The sequence below is a fragment of the Hydra vulgaris genome, chromosome 02 (genome assembly GCF_038396675.1).
Source record: "Hydra vulgaris chromosome 02, alternate assembly HydraT2T_AEP".
NCBI classification, from domain to species: domain Eukaryota; kingdom Metazoa; phylum Cnidaria; class Hydrozoa; order Anthoathecata; family Hydridae; genus Hydra; species Hydra vulgaris.
The window spans coordinates 42497351-42512994 of NC_088921.1; the positions used below are offsets into that span (position 1 = coordinate 42497351).

The 15644-nt window shown below is 30.2% G+C and overlaps 1 protein-coding gene across 1 annotated transcript; it reads right to left on the reverse strand.

Annotated features, from left to right (window-relative positions):
* Positions 1-14801: 14801 nt before the first annotated feature.
* On the reverse strand, positions 14802-15644 carry LOC136076071 (E3 SUMO-protein ligase ZBED1-like). The gene has a single exon (XM_065789536.1). The coding sequence runs from the start codon at positions 15642-15644 to the stop codon at positions 14802-14804; it is 843 nt and encodes a 280-aa protein (XP_065645608.1).

A 15644-nucleotide genomic window follows, 5' to 3' on the forward strand; every position in this document is an offset into this window, starting at 1 on the left:
CTCACTTTTGCTACAGCATGGGGCTCACAATGGCTGTTGAACTCCAATACAGATAAAAATCTATTTTTTAGCCAATCGTTATCACAATAAGTTAGATCTTCCTATATTTATGAACGGTGATGTACTCGATGAGTCATCTACTCTTCATCTTCTAGGATTCACTCTTACATACAATCTTTCTTGGAAACCATATATCAAATCAGTTTCAAAATTAGCACCTGTTAAGTTTGCATCTCTTTATCGAGCGCGACACTTTCTTAATTCGGATTCTATTCTCTATCTCTATAAATCTCAAATCCGGCCTTGTATGGATTACTGTTGCCATTTCTGGGGCGGATCTTCTAATGATGCACTTTTTCTTTTAGACAAGGTGCAAAAACGCGTTGTAAACATAGTTGGACCTGCTCTTGCAGCCAACCTCCAACCATTATTACATCGTCGTAATGTTGCTTCTCTTTTTCTTTTCTACAAATACTATAATGGGCACTGCTCTACAGAGCTGACGTCTCTTGTACCATCTACTAAAATTCATTCTCGTGTTACTCGTCATTTAATCAAGTCTCGTCCTTTTTCTGTGACTGTTCCTAAGTGCTCCAAAAACGCTTATTCGTCTATTTTTTTTCTCGAACATCAGCTCTTTGGAATTCGCTTCCTTTATCTTGCTTTCCTGATTCATATAATTTGCAATCCTTTAAGGCGTCTGTCAATCGTTTTCTTGCTCTACAATCTTCATCTTTTCTCTTCCAGTAAGTTCCAAATTTAATTAGTGGTTGCTTGCATCCTTTTTGGAAGCAAAGATGTTTATAAAAATATATATATGTATATATATATTTTCGAATACCGAATATTTGGCTAACCGCTCAGCCGCGACATCTAATATTCGACTGTTGACACTTAGTTATTTTTAAAGTTTCCTACCGGCTTCATTGAAGTGGATGTGATTGATTACAGACTTTTTCAAAATTTAATATTTTGAGAAAGTCTTTAAATTTTTAAAAAATTTTAAATGTCATCTAGAGGTCGCCATCTTATGAAAAATGCGTTTTTTACTCTTTTTTCGACTTTAAATTTTAATTGCTTAAAAAATAAATAATTTTATGATATTTTTTAACTTGTTTTTTTTTACTAAAAAATATATGCTTTAATTGATTTAATTCTCTAAAGCAAAACTGAATTTTTGAGCGCAATTGACTACTAAATGGTGTTGCATGATTAAATAGTCTTTATTGCAAAGTTAATATTTGTATGTATGCAGGGCCATCCCGAAGTGGTTTCTCAAGGGGATAAGGGGGTGTTGTATGTGCTTTTTGCCAACTACAGACACACACAAAAAAAAGGTCCTTCATATTTGACATTTTTAAACTATACTTCAAAACTTGTCAACTAAAATGCTAAATGTACAAATGTGCTAACTCAAATGCATATATTTAATTGCTTGGGAGGGGGGGGGGGACACCCCCTACACTCCCTGTTTGGGCGGCCCTGTGTGTATGTATTTAAATTTCATAAACTTATTTGAAACTAGTTTATTAGATAAGCAAATTTTTTATCATAATGATGAACCTTAGAAAAAAGAAATGATAGGTTTATTGGTCTGAATCATTTAAATTTTCTTTAATAGCAACAAAAAAACATGTGTTAGTTAGATACTTTCATTTTCATTCTTGTTCTTGGTGAGCTTAAGGAAGATTGGGAATAAGCTGGAGTACCAATTCAATCAGACAACTCTTGTCTTTCATTGCTTACCAAATTGTTGAAAAAATTGTTGAATTGAGAAAAAAGTGAAAATAAAGAAAATTAATCAGTCAAGTCGAAATGTTAAAGCTGGAAAATAAAAAATTGTCAGATTTTGTAATAAACTTGAAAAACGCTGCGACATTTCAGCAGTAAATGCATATGAACAATTGTTGATATCACGTAGAAAAAAATGGAAAGAAGAATGGGCATTTTATGAAGATCAAAAAAGAAGCGAAGAGTATCACATTAATGATAGCGTCGATCCAGGTGCTTCAAAATTTTTAGAACGTCAAGAAGAGCATGGATTTTCGGAGAAGGTCAGCCGAAGATCAAAAACCGAGTGTCTTTGAAGTCAGTAAATTAGTTGGTAGTGCTGATGAAGAAGATCAAAAAGATACAGAGTTTACTCCTTTACCACCAAAGAAAAAGAAGATTCCTTTAACAAATTCACTCGAATTATCAACAAAGAAGCTCTCAGAAATTACGGCATCAGTGGCAGTCCGATGTTTATCAGGTCGCCAACAGCTTTTATTTCTATCAACTATTATCTGCAAAATATAAATAGAAAAAATGCATAATAACAGCAATTTTAATAAAATAGATAAAACATTGATAATTAAAACAACAAGAGATGTTTGGCAAAAACTAATGTGATGTTTAAATTCAGTTTAGAGAGAGAAGACAGAGAATTACCATAGAAAAACTTTAAAAGTGACACAACTAACTTTCTGTTTGGGAAACCAAAATTTTTCTAAATTAAATTCTTTGACCTTTATTTATTTTTAAATTTAACCACAGTTTTGGCTTCTTTTTCATTTATTAGAACTAATAAACAACCAGGAATGGCTCCAGATGAATCCACAAGAGTGGAAGTTCTTCCAAGATTATCGAACTGCAGAAAATTTTATTAAACAATTAGAGGTAACAAATGATTGCGCCAAAAGATTATTCAAACTAATAGGTGATTTCCGTGAGTGTGTGCAAAATGAAGAACAATGACATTGTTTTGCAAGTTGTTGAGCAACACAAAAAGTTAAATCTTATTCGAAATCAAAACAAAACAAAATTAATACTTTAATTAAGCCTAAAAATAGCCTGACTGAATTTGAATTATATTTTTATAATGATTATAAGAAATAGAAAGTTTTGGAGCTTTATATTTTAATACGGCAAACTCAAGATATTAACTAATTTTTGTGAAATTTGATCAAGTGTTCATCTAATAACATTTGTTATATACACCAAGTAACGCAACATATAGTTAATTATTTTTTAAGTTATTCAAATTTAAAGTTAAAAAAAGTGTAAAAAACGCTATTTTTCCAAGATGGCGATCTCAAGATAGAACAATTTACCGACTTATTTTTTGCTAACTGTAGGGAATGAAACACTCTAGTGTCACAGCACGTATTATTTGTTGACTGTTACATCAAATTGTTTTAACTATAGTTATTTATAAAAGTCATACTTTTAAAACCGTTCAAAAAGATTCCAAAATTAAACAGCTCAGGTATATCTTGCACTTCTAAGTTAATTTAAGAAGTTGGTGCCTAGAAGCACGAGTGATGATTCATTTTCACTTCATAAGAAAAAGTAAATTTAAATGAAAACGTAATGTAATGAAAAAGTAAATGTATTTGAAAAAGTAATGTAAATGAAAACGATTATGTACTCGTATAAAGATGTGGAAAAGAAAAGTCTGATTGCAAAGGAAATCAGTTATTAGATAAAATTGTTCGCCTCATTTGGAAAAAAAACCCTTAGAAGTTGTGTTCTTATAAATTTTCTTATTATTTGCTTCGTTTATTATGTACACTGATAACATCAGTGTACATAATAAACGGCTTTTTTTGAAACTACGTATAATTTATAAGGAATTTGCAATAATTTGCTATCATCAAACAATGAAACTGTTTTATCATAACTTACCACCTTAGATTTTAAGTATCAGAATTGCCATATATTTTTTAAAATAAAATATTTAAAAAAAATGTTATCCGTTTTTGTTGTTTTTTTCCGCCATAGTCTGGTATTCGGTATTCGGCCGAATATTTTGCGATAATCGGCCAAATACCGAATAGTTTACGATATTTGGCCAAATACTGAATTGTAATAAAAGTAGCCGAACAGACCGAATACCGAATATATACCAAATAGTCACCAAATATTCGTGACATCTCTAATTTTCAACATCTTCAAGACTGTAATTTTCAATTCTAGATGAAGCTTTTACTATAAGGGACCTTGAAATTAAGAAAAGAAGTGGCAAGTACTAAATATGAACAAACAAGTTAATCATCTCAAAGTGACGCTGACGGTCCAAATCATCATTCCTTTTTTAGTTCTTTTTTTTAATATTTATTGCATTTATTATTGTTTAAGTTATAATTTGTTAAAATTTAATGGCTTTTTATATCGGTTCTTGTAAGAATAGTATATTAATATTTTTTATTGATTTTATATTTTAATGATATGAGCGTAGTAAATTTTGTAATTTGAGATTGAGGATGACGATGACAATGACTAGTCAAAACATGTATTTTTAAAATGAAAAATTTATCTTAATTTGACATAAAAGTCAGTTAGGTCAAAAGGTTCAAAAGTGAGATATACCGTGCATGGTGACCAAAAATGTTATTTAAGCTTTTTGTTATGTTGTTATCGTAGTACCAACGATTATCTTTTGACAAAAAATTATTAGAAATACTTTTAAATTTGCTTGACTTTGAATCCTTTCTAACAAGTGCTACTTTAGAAAAAAAGTTTTTTCAAACGCTGACGTAATAAACCCGCTCAATTCATTAAAACAGAGCCGTCCCGAACGGGAGGTATAGGGGTGTCTCAAGCCCCCTCCCCCTTCCCCCAAAAGCTGTTATTTATGCATTTGAGTTGGCACATTTGTACATTTAGCATTTCATTTGGCAAGTTTTGAAGTATAGTTGGCAAGTATCAATTGTCGAGGACCTTTTTTTTATTTTAAGGTGTCTCTAGTTAGCACATACAACCCCCTCTCCCATGAGAGACCTCTTTGGAATGGACCTGCATAAAAAGTGTTTTTTTTTTTAACAATATGCAAAGCAGAATAAACACGATAAAAATGTCTAAAATTAATATAGAAATACAAATCAAACAAGAGCGTATAATTGAGATGTTGAAATATCTAAAATTAGTTGAGAAAGGCGGTTCCGTTTATCACGATAGCATCAAACTGGCAAAACAAAATGAAATTTCACATATTTATTTTGACTATGCACAACAAAAACAGATCAACCGGGACCAATCTATTTTTTTAATTCCGTTTAAAGTTGGAATTTTTGATATTGCAAATGAATCGGCCTGAATTTCAGCACAACTATTTGATACCTTAAAACATGTGAACTCAATTTTTATGTTAATGATACTAAAGTAGACACTAGGTCTTATCTAAAAAGAAATTTTATTCATAAATGTCCTTGTAAAAATGTTTACAGATAGTGTTTAATGAAATATATGGTTTCCAATCGGTTTTAACCAATAACCAAATAACCGCGGTTTTTTTTGTCAAAACCGATATAAACGGTTTTAGCAGGTTTTTTATATAATGTCTTTTGAATGTATATTTATTATAGAAAGGTATAAAAAATCGAATTTTTAAGTATTGAATTTTTATTTTATCTTTTAGATTGCATTTTGCTAGAAAACCTAATATGTCTTTTTATTTTCAAAAATATTCAAGTACAGTTGACTCTCGATATGTCAACTACTCGATATCTCGAACCTTTGTGTATCTCGGACTTCATTTCCGGTCTCTTCCACACTCGTTTGAGCCAAAATCCTCTCAATATCTCGAAATTTTTTCCTGGTCTCCTGAGAGTTCGAGATACCGAGAGTCGATTGTATTCCAAAACAAATGTTCAGATATCGAATAAAACACGCAAATATATTCAAATATAAAGTATTCGAATACTCAATTAGTTTTAATGTATCTTTTGGTTCAATAAAATATTAACGTATAGGAGTGTGATTAAAATAGTTCACAATAATATTTCTATAAATTATTTAATTTTTTGAAAATATATTTATCCTCCAGATAAATCATGACATCAGTTTGGAAATTTGCTGCCCGGCGTGAAATTCCAAATTCATGAGATGTCGAAGGCATCTGTAATAGATGCGATTCTATTGCAACATGCTCTGGCGGATCTACAACTACTTTGCGGAATTATATTTTCCGTGATGAAATTACTATCAATATTCTTTCGACTGGAGAATCAAGCAGTAGCTCAAAACCATCGCCGGAAAGAAATTAAAGCAATGAACGGTTATTTATAAAAAAGAACCTTAAAGAAATTGTAGCTGATCTAGCTACAGATGATGTTTCGAATAATAAGAAAACTAACAAAAACTTTATTTACTCATTTATTCAACAAAGAGTAAATCATATTCCTAAAAGTCCAACAACAGTGATGAATTTATTCCATCAAGATTTTTTTGATAAAAAGGAAGTGATGTTAGTGCGGCCAGGATGCAGTAGTTAGAGCGTTTGCTTTATAAGCAGGAGATCCAGGCTCAAAACAAGCTTTGGGCACATTTTCGCGTCACGGTAAGGAAGGAGGTGTAAACTTCCTGGTTAAATGCACTTCCGCGGTGCTCTGTGACAAGACCATTAGGTCTTCTTGGGGCACCTAAATAACAACAACAACAAAAAAAAAAATGAAACAAGAACTTATCGAAAAAATTCAAATGGCACATAAGTTCAGCCTAACGCATGTTGAATACACATCTATGAGGCACAAAAGGTACATTAATGTCAACCTGCATAAAAGCAAATGTAAGAAAATCTATAAAACTAGCCTCATTAGGATTTATGGTTCCTGACCAGCTAAAAATTTAACGCAAAATATTAAGGATCATTTGAATTCATTTGGTGTCTGTTTGGAGAGAGATGTAGTTGGTTCTACTCAAGATGGTGCAGCAATCAAAAAGAAGCTCATGCAGTTAACGGACATTGTTGATCAGTTTTACTTTAATCGTGTAATTTATCTTGGTGTATGCGACACGTTATACAAAAAAAATAAAGACACGAACGTACCAGTTCCCACGGAAACGGACGGTGATTCAGAAGAGGATGAACATGGAATTTACAATGATAATTTTAGTTTTGAATTAATAAACAATGAGAGTAATGTTGATTAACCTGAAATTTTGATGAATGCACAGAAAGTAGTGAAATTCATCAGTTTGTATTCAAATTTTTTAGAAGAAAGTTACTGAGGAATTTGGTAAAGAAATCAAACTGCATCTGGATGTTCGTCATTGTTAAAATTCACTTTTTTTAATGACTGCGCTTTGTTGAAAACTAAGAAATGTTTATTCTAGACATTCACTGAATTAAATGCTCTTGAAATAATCAACAAGCTAGATTTTAAGTCACTAGCTTTATTACATGCCGCTTTAGAGCCAGCAAAACTAGCAGTGGAATTCCTTCGCAGAGAAGATGCAACGTTATTAATAGCAGATACTGTTCTTGAATTCATGCTAGCAAAAGTATTTGCTATGAATACAGAAATCGCATCTTTATTGCATACAAATTTAAAAATGCGCGTCGATGAAAGAATTTACGGAAATATTATGCAGTTGTTAAGGTGCCTAAAAGATCCTTTATTTGTTCTATTAAAAAATACTTTAAATCTTGCTGGAAAACTTGTGTTTAGGCTTTTTTCATTTACTGCTAGTGATGAGGAACCACTACTAGCTGAAGCACCATGTACAACGTTGGAAAGTTCACCTGTTTTTCTTAAGGATGAATTAAACGCGTTTATCAACAAAGACAGCATCACACACTTGCCAAAATCTACTGATCAATACATAAAGATATAATAAAGATAACATAACTGATACCGTTAACTTAATGCCTTTATCAGTTCACAAACAGGAAGTTCTAAAGATTCATATATAAATAGTAAGAAACTAGCAAACACAAAAAATTCTTTAAATCAACGATTAAAAAAATCTTTCAAATTACAAGTCCATCAATTAGTAATAATCAATTAGAGAATAAAAAATAAAATAATAAAAAAAATATTATTGTTATTGTCGGGGACCCCTTGCCTAATCTTAATAATAACAATGAAAATAATAATCAAGATTCAGTCTTTGTTACCCAAACTTTATCAAAAATTGGCCTAAACGTAAACTTGTTTATGAAAATACACTGCTATCCAAAATCAAATTCTAACTTTAACCAATCTTCCCCGTCGACTCTATTATTATTTGAACTAAGAACAAAAGAAGATATCATCTAGCTATCAGAAACTCTTGTATCTTACAAAGGTAATATTTTTATACGCCCTGAAAGAAGTTTTGGCGATCAAACAAAATTATATAAAGAAAAAAAAAAGGTTAAATGATCTTCTACAGAATAATAACAATAAAAACGGGTTTTTTCTTTGGGTTTTATCGTCCGAGGTAACAGAGTTTGTTGCCTCAACTACCCATAAAGTTCCAAAGCTAAAAAAGGATTTTCACCGATTTTCAATCAATTGCAGCAATTAAATATTATTGCTCCTAATAATACCACATTAAGCCCCAATCAGTTAGACCTTCATTTTGTTAAAAGTCAACATCCAACTAAAATAATAATCGGTCACATACACATTCATTCAATCAGAAATATATTTGAATCATTAAAGGAAAAGCCTTAGATCACAACAGATGCTTTGGCGCTTTACTTACTGATCTCTCTAAAGTTTTTGAATGCATATCACAGGGCCGTAGGAACAAAAATTATATTGGGGGTGGGGGAGTACTACCCCGAATTAGTTTTAAGGATCTTTTTTTTTTTTTGGTCATTTTTTTAGTCAATTTTTTCAAAATTATTTATTTAATATATTATTGGGGGTGGGGATGGGGCAAATGCCCCTGCTGCCCACTCGGTTGCTACGGGCCTGTATCACACGCGTTACTAATCGCCAAAATAGATGCCTATGGTTTTAGTCAAAACAATAATATGTTTATGTCTTCCTACCTAATGAATAGAAAACAAAGAGTAAGAATAAATGATGAATTTAGCTGTTACACTGATATGCTGTACGGAGTTCTTCAAGGTTCCATTCTCGGACCTTTGTTATTTAACATTTTTATATGCGATTTATTTATTTTCTTTCCTGACATTAAAGTTACTGGATATGCAGATGACAAAACTCCATACTGCAAAAGACGTTACTTCTGTAACTAGTGTTGTGACCAAAACTAAAAATTGTAACTAACTTAACTAAAAAAACCGTAACTAAAATTACCCAACTAACTTTTTAGTCTAACTAAAATTAGTCGACTAACTTTTTAGTCTCACTAAATTTAGTCGACTAACTTTTTAGTCTAACTAAAATTAGTCGACTAACTTTTTAGTCTAACTAAATTTAGTCGACTAACTTTTTAGCGTAACTAAATTTAGTCGACTAACTTTTTAGTCTAACAAAATTTAGTCGACTAACTTTTTAGTCTAACTAAAACTAGTCGGCTAACTTTTTAGCGTAAATAAATTAGTCGACTAACTTTTTAGTCTAACTAAAATTAGTCGACTAACTTTTTAGTCTAACTAAAATTAGTCAACTAACTTTTTAGCGTAACTAAAATTAGTCGACTAACTTTTTAGCGTAAATAAATTAGTCGACTAACTTTTTAACGTAACTAAATTTAGTCGACTAACTTTTTAGTCTAACTAAATTTAGTCGACTAACTTTTTAGCGTAACTAAATTTAGTCGACTAACTTTTTAGCGTAACTAAAATTAGTCGATTAAAACAAGCTTCAGTACTAAAAACTGAATAACCTAAGAAGCCATGAATATTTCACACACGATGGCACATTATTGTGGCGGTTGAATGTCCCAAATATGGTTCATAGGGGTACGTCAAATCAAATTCGTAACGTATTAAATCAACTTTGATTATTAGAATTTTGTCCCAGCTCTGAGACAACTACCAATGCGGTTGTTGCAACTGTTTATAAACACCCAATGGGCACGGAATCTAAAAAAGGCACCCTTTGAACGTTTAATTAACATTCTGCAGTTTAATTTAACGTCTAATTCGGGGTTGGGAAAGCCAACTTGTTGGGGGTATTTTTGTTCTCACGCTCCAATCACCGCAATTTTTTTGAGAAACATTTTCATTTGACTTAACAACATTCTTGATTTTTTTTTGACTTAATTAATTAATTTGACTTAACAACATTCGCACGATGCCTAAAAGTGTCATATCTGAAACATCAAAAAAATCCTGCCCACGCCGCTGGTAAAGCAGTATACGAAAAATAAAATTTTCGCAAGAATCACAAGCGAAAAGAAACTTGCTAATCGATTCATTTCGAAAGAAGATTTTTGAAACCTACCGAAAGGACTCAGTTAAAAAATAATATCAGTTTTTTACTTAATAAAATTTGCATGCGCGATAATTGACACTTATGAGTAATGAGCTTTTAATTACTTAGTTCATTGAACGGATTTTTTTAAATGGAACATTTTAATCTTGTTTTTATGACGAATTTCAAGTTTTCTTCCGTAAGTGACCGTTCTTCAAGTGGATTTATCGAAAATTTTCCTTTCGAAATAAATTTTTTGATCATTATTTGAAAAAACAAACTAGTAAAAATTTAATATGTTGCAATACTGAAGATAAAGTTTCATTACAAACAGTTTGATATATACAGATATTTTATTTTCACATTTCTTGCAGTTAGGCGAATAAACTTCCTTTATAGATTTCGAAACGTAGTTATTAAAAGCGCTCATTTCTCAAGTGCTACTTTCGAAAGTGAAACTTTTGGAAGTTTTGGAAGAGCATTATTTGAAATAGCAACTTACGAAAGTCTAATTTTCAGAAGTATTATTTGCGAAAGTTACTTTGACATATTTTAATGCTTCTATATATTCGTTACGAATAAAAATAAATACTAATTGACAATTAGTATTTATTTTTATTCGTAACGAATATACAGAAGCATCAAAATTTGTCAAAGTAACTTTCGCAAATAATATAGTATTACAATTAGTAATTGTATATACCCTTTTGAAAGATTTTTTTACAGAAATCTTTGAAACCTTTCGGTTAACAACCCTATTTCAAAGGCCTAAAATAGCAACATAGGAAAAATTATCCCAGATAAGTAACATTCCTAAAATTGGATTTTATTATACATTGCCTATAAATTTTCATTTTCATATTAGTGATATATAGTATTGGAGCCAGCGAGAAGGGAAGGTGGTGTTGGGGGTATGACACTCACTATCTATTACCATGGAACTATAAGAGATGGACGTGCAACCTATTGTTTTACATCAAAGAGGCCGCAGAAATTAGCGAGCCATGCGAGTTTCCGACAAACTCTAAATTTTCACCCGTCAACAAAAAAATCTATTAAAATGGCTGCCCTTAGTTTTTAAACAGAAACTCTGATCACGTGGTATTAGTTTAAATTTTATAGCATTTGTTTAATAAGACTGTTCAGGATAAGTAACTACTTCACGTGTTGACAAATTACTAAACAAATTACACCAAGGAAAAGGAAATCAGTTGTCGGCACGAACAGATTTTCATCATTTTTCCAAGATAAACATTTGTAAATTTGGGAACTTTTTTCGTGTAAACAAAGTTCCATCAATAATAAAATAGATCTGTAAAGATAATTTTAATTTAAATTTCATCAATAATAAAATAGATCTGTAAAGATAATTAGTTCCATCAATAATAAAATAGATCTGTAAAGATAATTATAATTTAAAAAAGTAAAGCGAAAAGTAACAATGCTTAAATAAAATTTTTAGTCAAGGTCTGGTTTCATGCAACTCCTTGGTCCTTCATTCACCAGTCTTAGTTTTGTGTATTTTTTGAGTATTATTTCCGATATGTCGCCATTTTTTGCCTCGACTACTCTATAAGCTCCATAATATATATTATACTGAGCATTGTTTTTTAGTAGGTGTATTTTCTAATGGGCTTTTTTATAACTCGTTTGATAATGCAAAACCTTTTAAAAAGTTATTCAAGTTAGTCAAGGCACATAATAACCCATTTGTTTTTGTCAAATAAAAATTAGTTTATATATAGCTGGTAAATCATGCTATGTTAATATTAAATACTTAGTTATTCTTGCGGTTTGCCATAAATTGGTTTGCTAAATTCTTTAAAACTGTGACAAATTATTTTTTTCTTTATTGTATTTATATTCATTTTATGTATGAGTTATTTATCCTTAACTGTATATATTTCTGTTGTTAAACATAAAAATAAAAAATTCTATAACATTCATAAACAATAAGTCTACAGCAATGTAGTAGATGGTGTAGTTCCCTGGACATGAAACCAATATTCTCTAAGTAGCTACAAAACTAGTTGATATTTTGTATTATTTGTTGAATCTCTAGTTATACATGTACTAAAGTAGTTAAGTAAATGATCTCAATTTCTATATTATTATCAGTGTTATTTCTTAAAATATAAGGAATATCTAGCTATATAAAATTGAACTTAAAATCTGATTCAATTGTAGCCATTCTTGACGATTTTTTTATTATTCAAATAAACATATGTAACTTATATCATTGTATAGAGCTTGACTTGACTTAAAAAACGAGGGGTCATTCGGCCTTTGAAGTTAAGCGGATCTAAAGTTATTAAATTTTTTGTAGTGCAATAATTGATGATTTTTTGACGAAAGGTATAGGGCTTGAGTATAGAAAATTTGCATTGTTATGGCACCGAAAATTTGCATTATGTCACGCAAAATCAAAACAAAAAACGTCATAAAATATGCGAAGGAAGATAGTTATATATATATACATAGTTTCTATATACAAATCCTTAGAACCTATTCTTCAAGAAAACATAAATAAATACTTGTTATAAAAAGAGGAAAGAGTAAACTTGTAATTTCCACCTGGACACTTTTAAAAAACACTTTTTTTTTTTCTATAAAAATAAACCTTGAAGTTTTGAAACGCTAAGAACTAAAAATTTATGTATAAAAGTTAAAAAGTGTGCACATTCCATTTGATTCGTCATCCCTTTTTAATGTATACGGAAAGTTTTATAAAAATTGGATGTGTTTTGGTACTAAGGAATCCTAACCTCTAAAAGCTTTGTTTTAAAAAAATGTTCCCGCTTCGAGCTTTTTTCTTAAAAGTGGTCTTAAGATATGGATAAAATTTAAATGAAGCCATATAAACCATAGTACTTTCTATATATGACTGGAAAGAGGTTGAGTAACACTAATTGATGCAAAAAACCTTAAGGTGTTTGCTTAAGCATACAAAAAGATATAAGAGAGTAAAGTTCATGAAAGTTACGTGTTTTTTTTCAAACGTCAAATGTTTTTCGTTGAGCCGTGGAATCGCTATCTATTGCTGTTATCTTGAATAACTAAAAGGAAGTTGATGTAACTGGTTAGACGAGACCAAAAGTTTTCGACGAATCCGACAGACTTTATAATTTAATTTCTATTGTTTAAAACAAAAGATTTGTAACAATGCACAATGAGCATGGTTCGCAATAAAAAAAAAAAAAATAGGTTGCAAGTCCATCTCTTATAGGCCATGCTATTACCGATATTTAGTTTGATCATTCGGCAAATTAAGATGTTATTATAATTATTAGCAAATCTCAGCAATCGATATATATATTCTTATACTCAGCAAGTATAATTTTTAATCGGCAATTATTCTTACGGCAGTTTTCAACTTACCACCTCCCCCCCCCCCTCCCCTGAATACTAGCGAATATACTTAGTCTCTAAATATTTAATTTCATATAAGCGATAAGAAGTACCAATTTATTAACGCTAACTTCCATCATTTTTCTCAACAAGCTTGAAATTTAATGCGAAAGCTTATATATGCAACGTTATCATTACATTCATAATTAAAACTTTATCATTTTCTCATTTTTTCAACGTATGGACAAATAAGCACAGAATTGCGCTTAAATTGGTTGGCGTATTTAGGTTATGTTTGTTACATTTTAAGTACATTTAAGCTTCGGCAATTTATTTATTCTAAAATGCATACTAAATGTTAAACGTATTAATAGAGTTTTCAAAATGCAAAACATTTAATAGCATTTACCGAGAGGCTTATCGTCCGCATTTAAAAATGCAACTTCCGCAATTAAATCGTGTAAAACTGTAAAATAAACATTCTGTTAAATGGCAGCGGTCGCTTTATCAAACCAGAAAATTTCTTATCACTTTTTAATTACTTAAAAAATGCAGAATATCTATCATTTTAAAGTACATTTTCACTTTTTGTTAAAAAAAAATTAAGTTACGATATATTTTTCCCAAAATAGTGTTGTTTTTTTGTATCAAAAATTTAATTTTTAGTCGTATATAAACTCATTTAATTATATTAAATATGGCTGTATACTAGGCAGCAGCAATTTTTGGCTTTAAATTGCTTCAAGCTGGAGTAGATAGTTTGTTAGAAAATAAGAGTTTTAGCGTGAAAAGTAAGATCTAAAGTTAACTAGAAGCAATCTTATTTAAAAAGTAAGTTTGAAATATCAACTTAAATGAACCGCATTTAAGACGCCATTTTTTGTAGAATTATAAAGAAAAGGTAAGGTTAATGAAATCATTCATTATGAAATATAAACTTGGGTGGGTCATAATTAATACATGAAAATGTAAAATACATTTACAAATGTAAAAAAACTTAAATTTAAATAACATAGAATCGGGAAGACTTGCTACGTTCATATTTTGCACTTAGTTTTATAGTCTAATTAAGCAATTGGTTTTTCTAAAAACAAAATTGAAAATCGGATAATGATACTTTGCAAAAAATTGCGATAATTGTAGCCTGGAAACATAAAAGCCCTCAAGTTTCAGGGGTCCCCCCCCTGTCCCAAACATGAGAGCAACAACTTTATAAAATCATTTTTTAAACATGTTGCAACCTTGTTTGATTGTTTTTAAAACAAAACAGTTCAAGTTCTAAATTTAAGAGTTTTTATTGAAGAACAATAAAATAAATTCAAAAATAATTATTACAACAAGATATTTCCGTATTACATTGATTAAATTGCACCAATTTTAAACCAAATTAAAAAACTCCAAATTTTCGTACAAAAACATCAACATTTGAAAACATTCAGCCGTCATCCTGTTTCGCTTAGCATACAAATTGTTTAATGCATCAGAAAAAAGGCGCTCACTTGGTGCACTGGTAGCAGGTGTACATAAAATCATCGTTGAAATGCAATACAATATTGGAAAAACATATTGATTTTGATGCCAAAACTCTAAAACATTTTGTTCGTGCACTGACAATCTTATATATTCACTGATTTCTTTTTTTAAATCTAACGTTACATTTTTGTCACTATCACTTCCGGAATCATCTTCTTCATCCTCAAATAACAACTTAAATTTTTTTGATTCCTTTGTCACCTTTTTAATTGGAATTATTTCACCAACTCTTTTTGAGAGATAAAAATCTGACAAAAATTCTTTCACAATTTTTAAATATTTCTTTTTTTTGTACTTTTCAAAAAATTGACTTTTATAATTTGGATCCAAAAAAGTGGCACACAATAAAAAGGAATTATTCTCTAATTCATATGAATCTTTGTAAGTTTGTAAAGATTCTAACAAATGTGATTTCAATATTACAATTAAAGGAGGAGTCTCACTTTTATTCTTACTCAGCTGCTTCTCAAGGTACTTTATACTTGGAATAATTAAAGAACACGTTGCATACCTATCGCCAGATAATAAAACACTTACTTGATTAAAGCCTAATAAAGCATTTACCGTTTCTTTTAAGTTAACCATTTCATCTTCATCGAGTAAATATTTTCTCATATCTTTGTATTGTTGTTTCGAATTAAAGATATCTTTTACGTAGGAGTGAAGCTTAAGCATTCGCTCTGCCAT

Excerpts from the sequence above, each read along its gene's own strand:
- LOC136076071 (XM_065789536.1), bottom strand. The coding sequence starts at position 15,644 with ATGGCAGAGCGAATGCTTAAGCTTCACTCCTACGTAAAAGATATCTTT.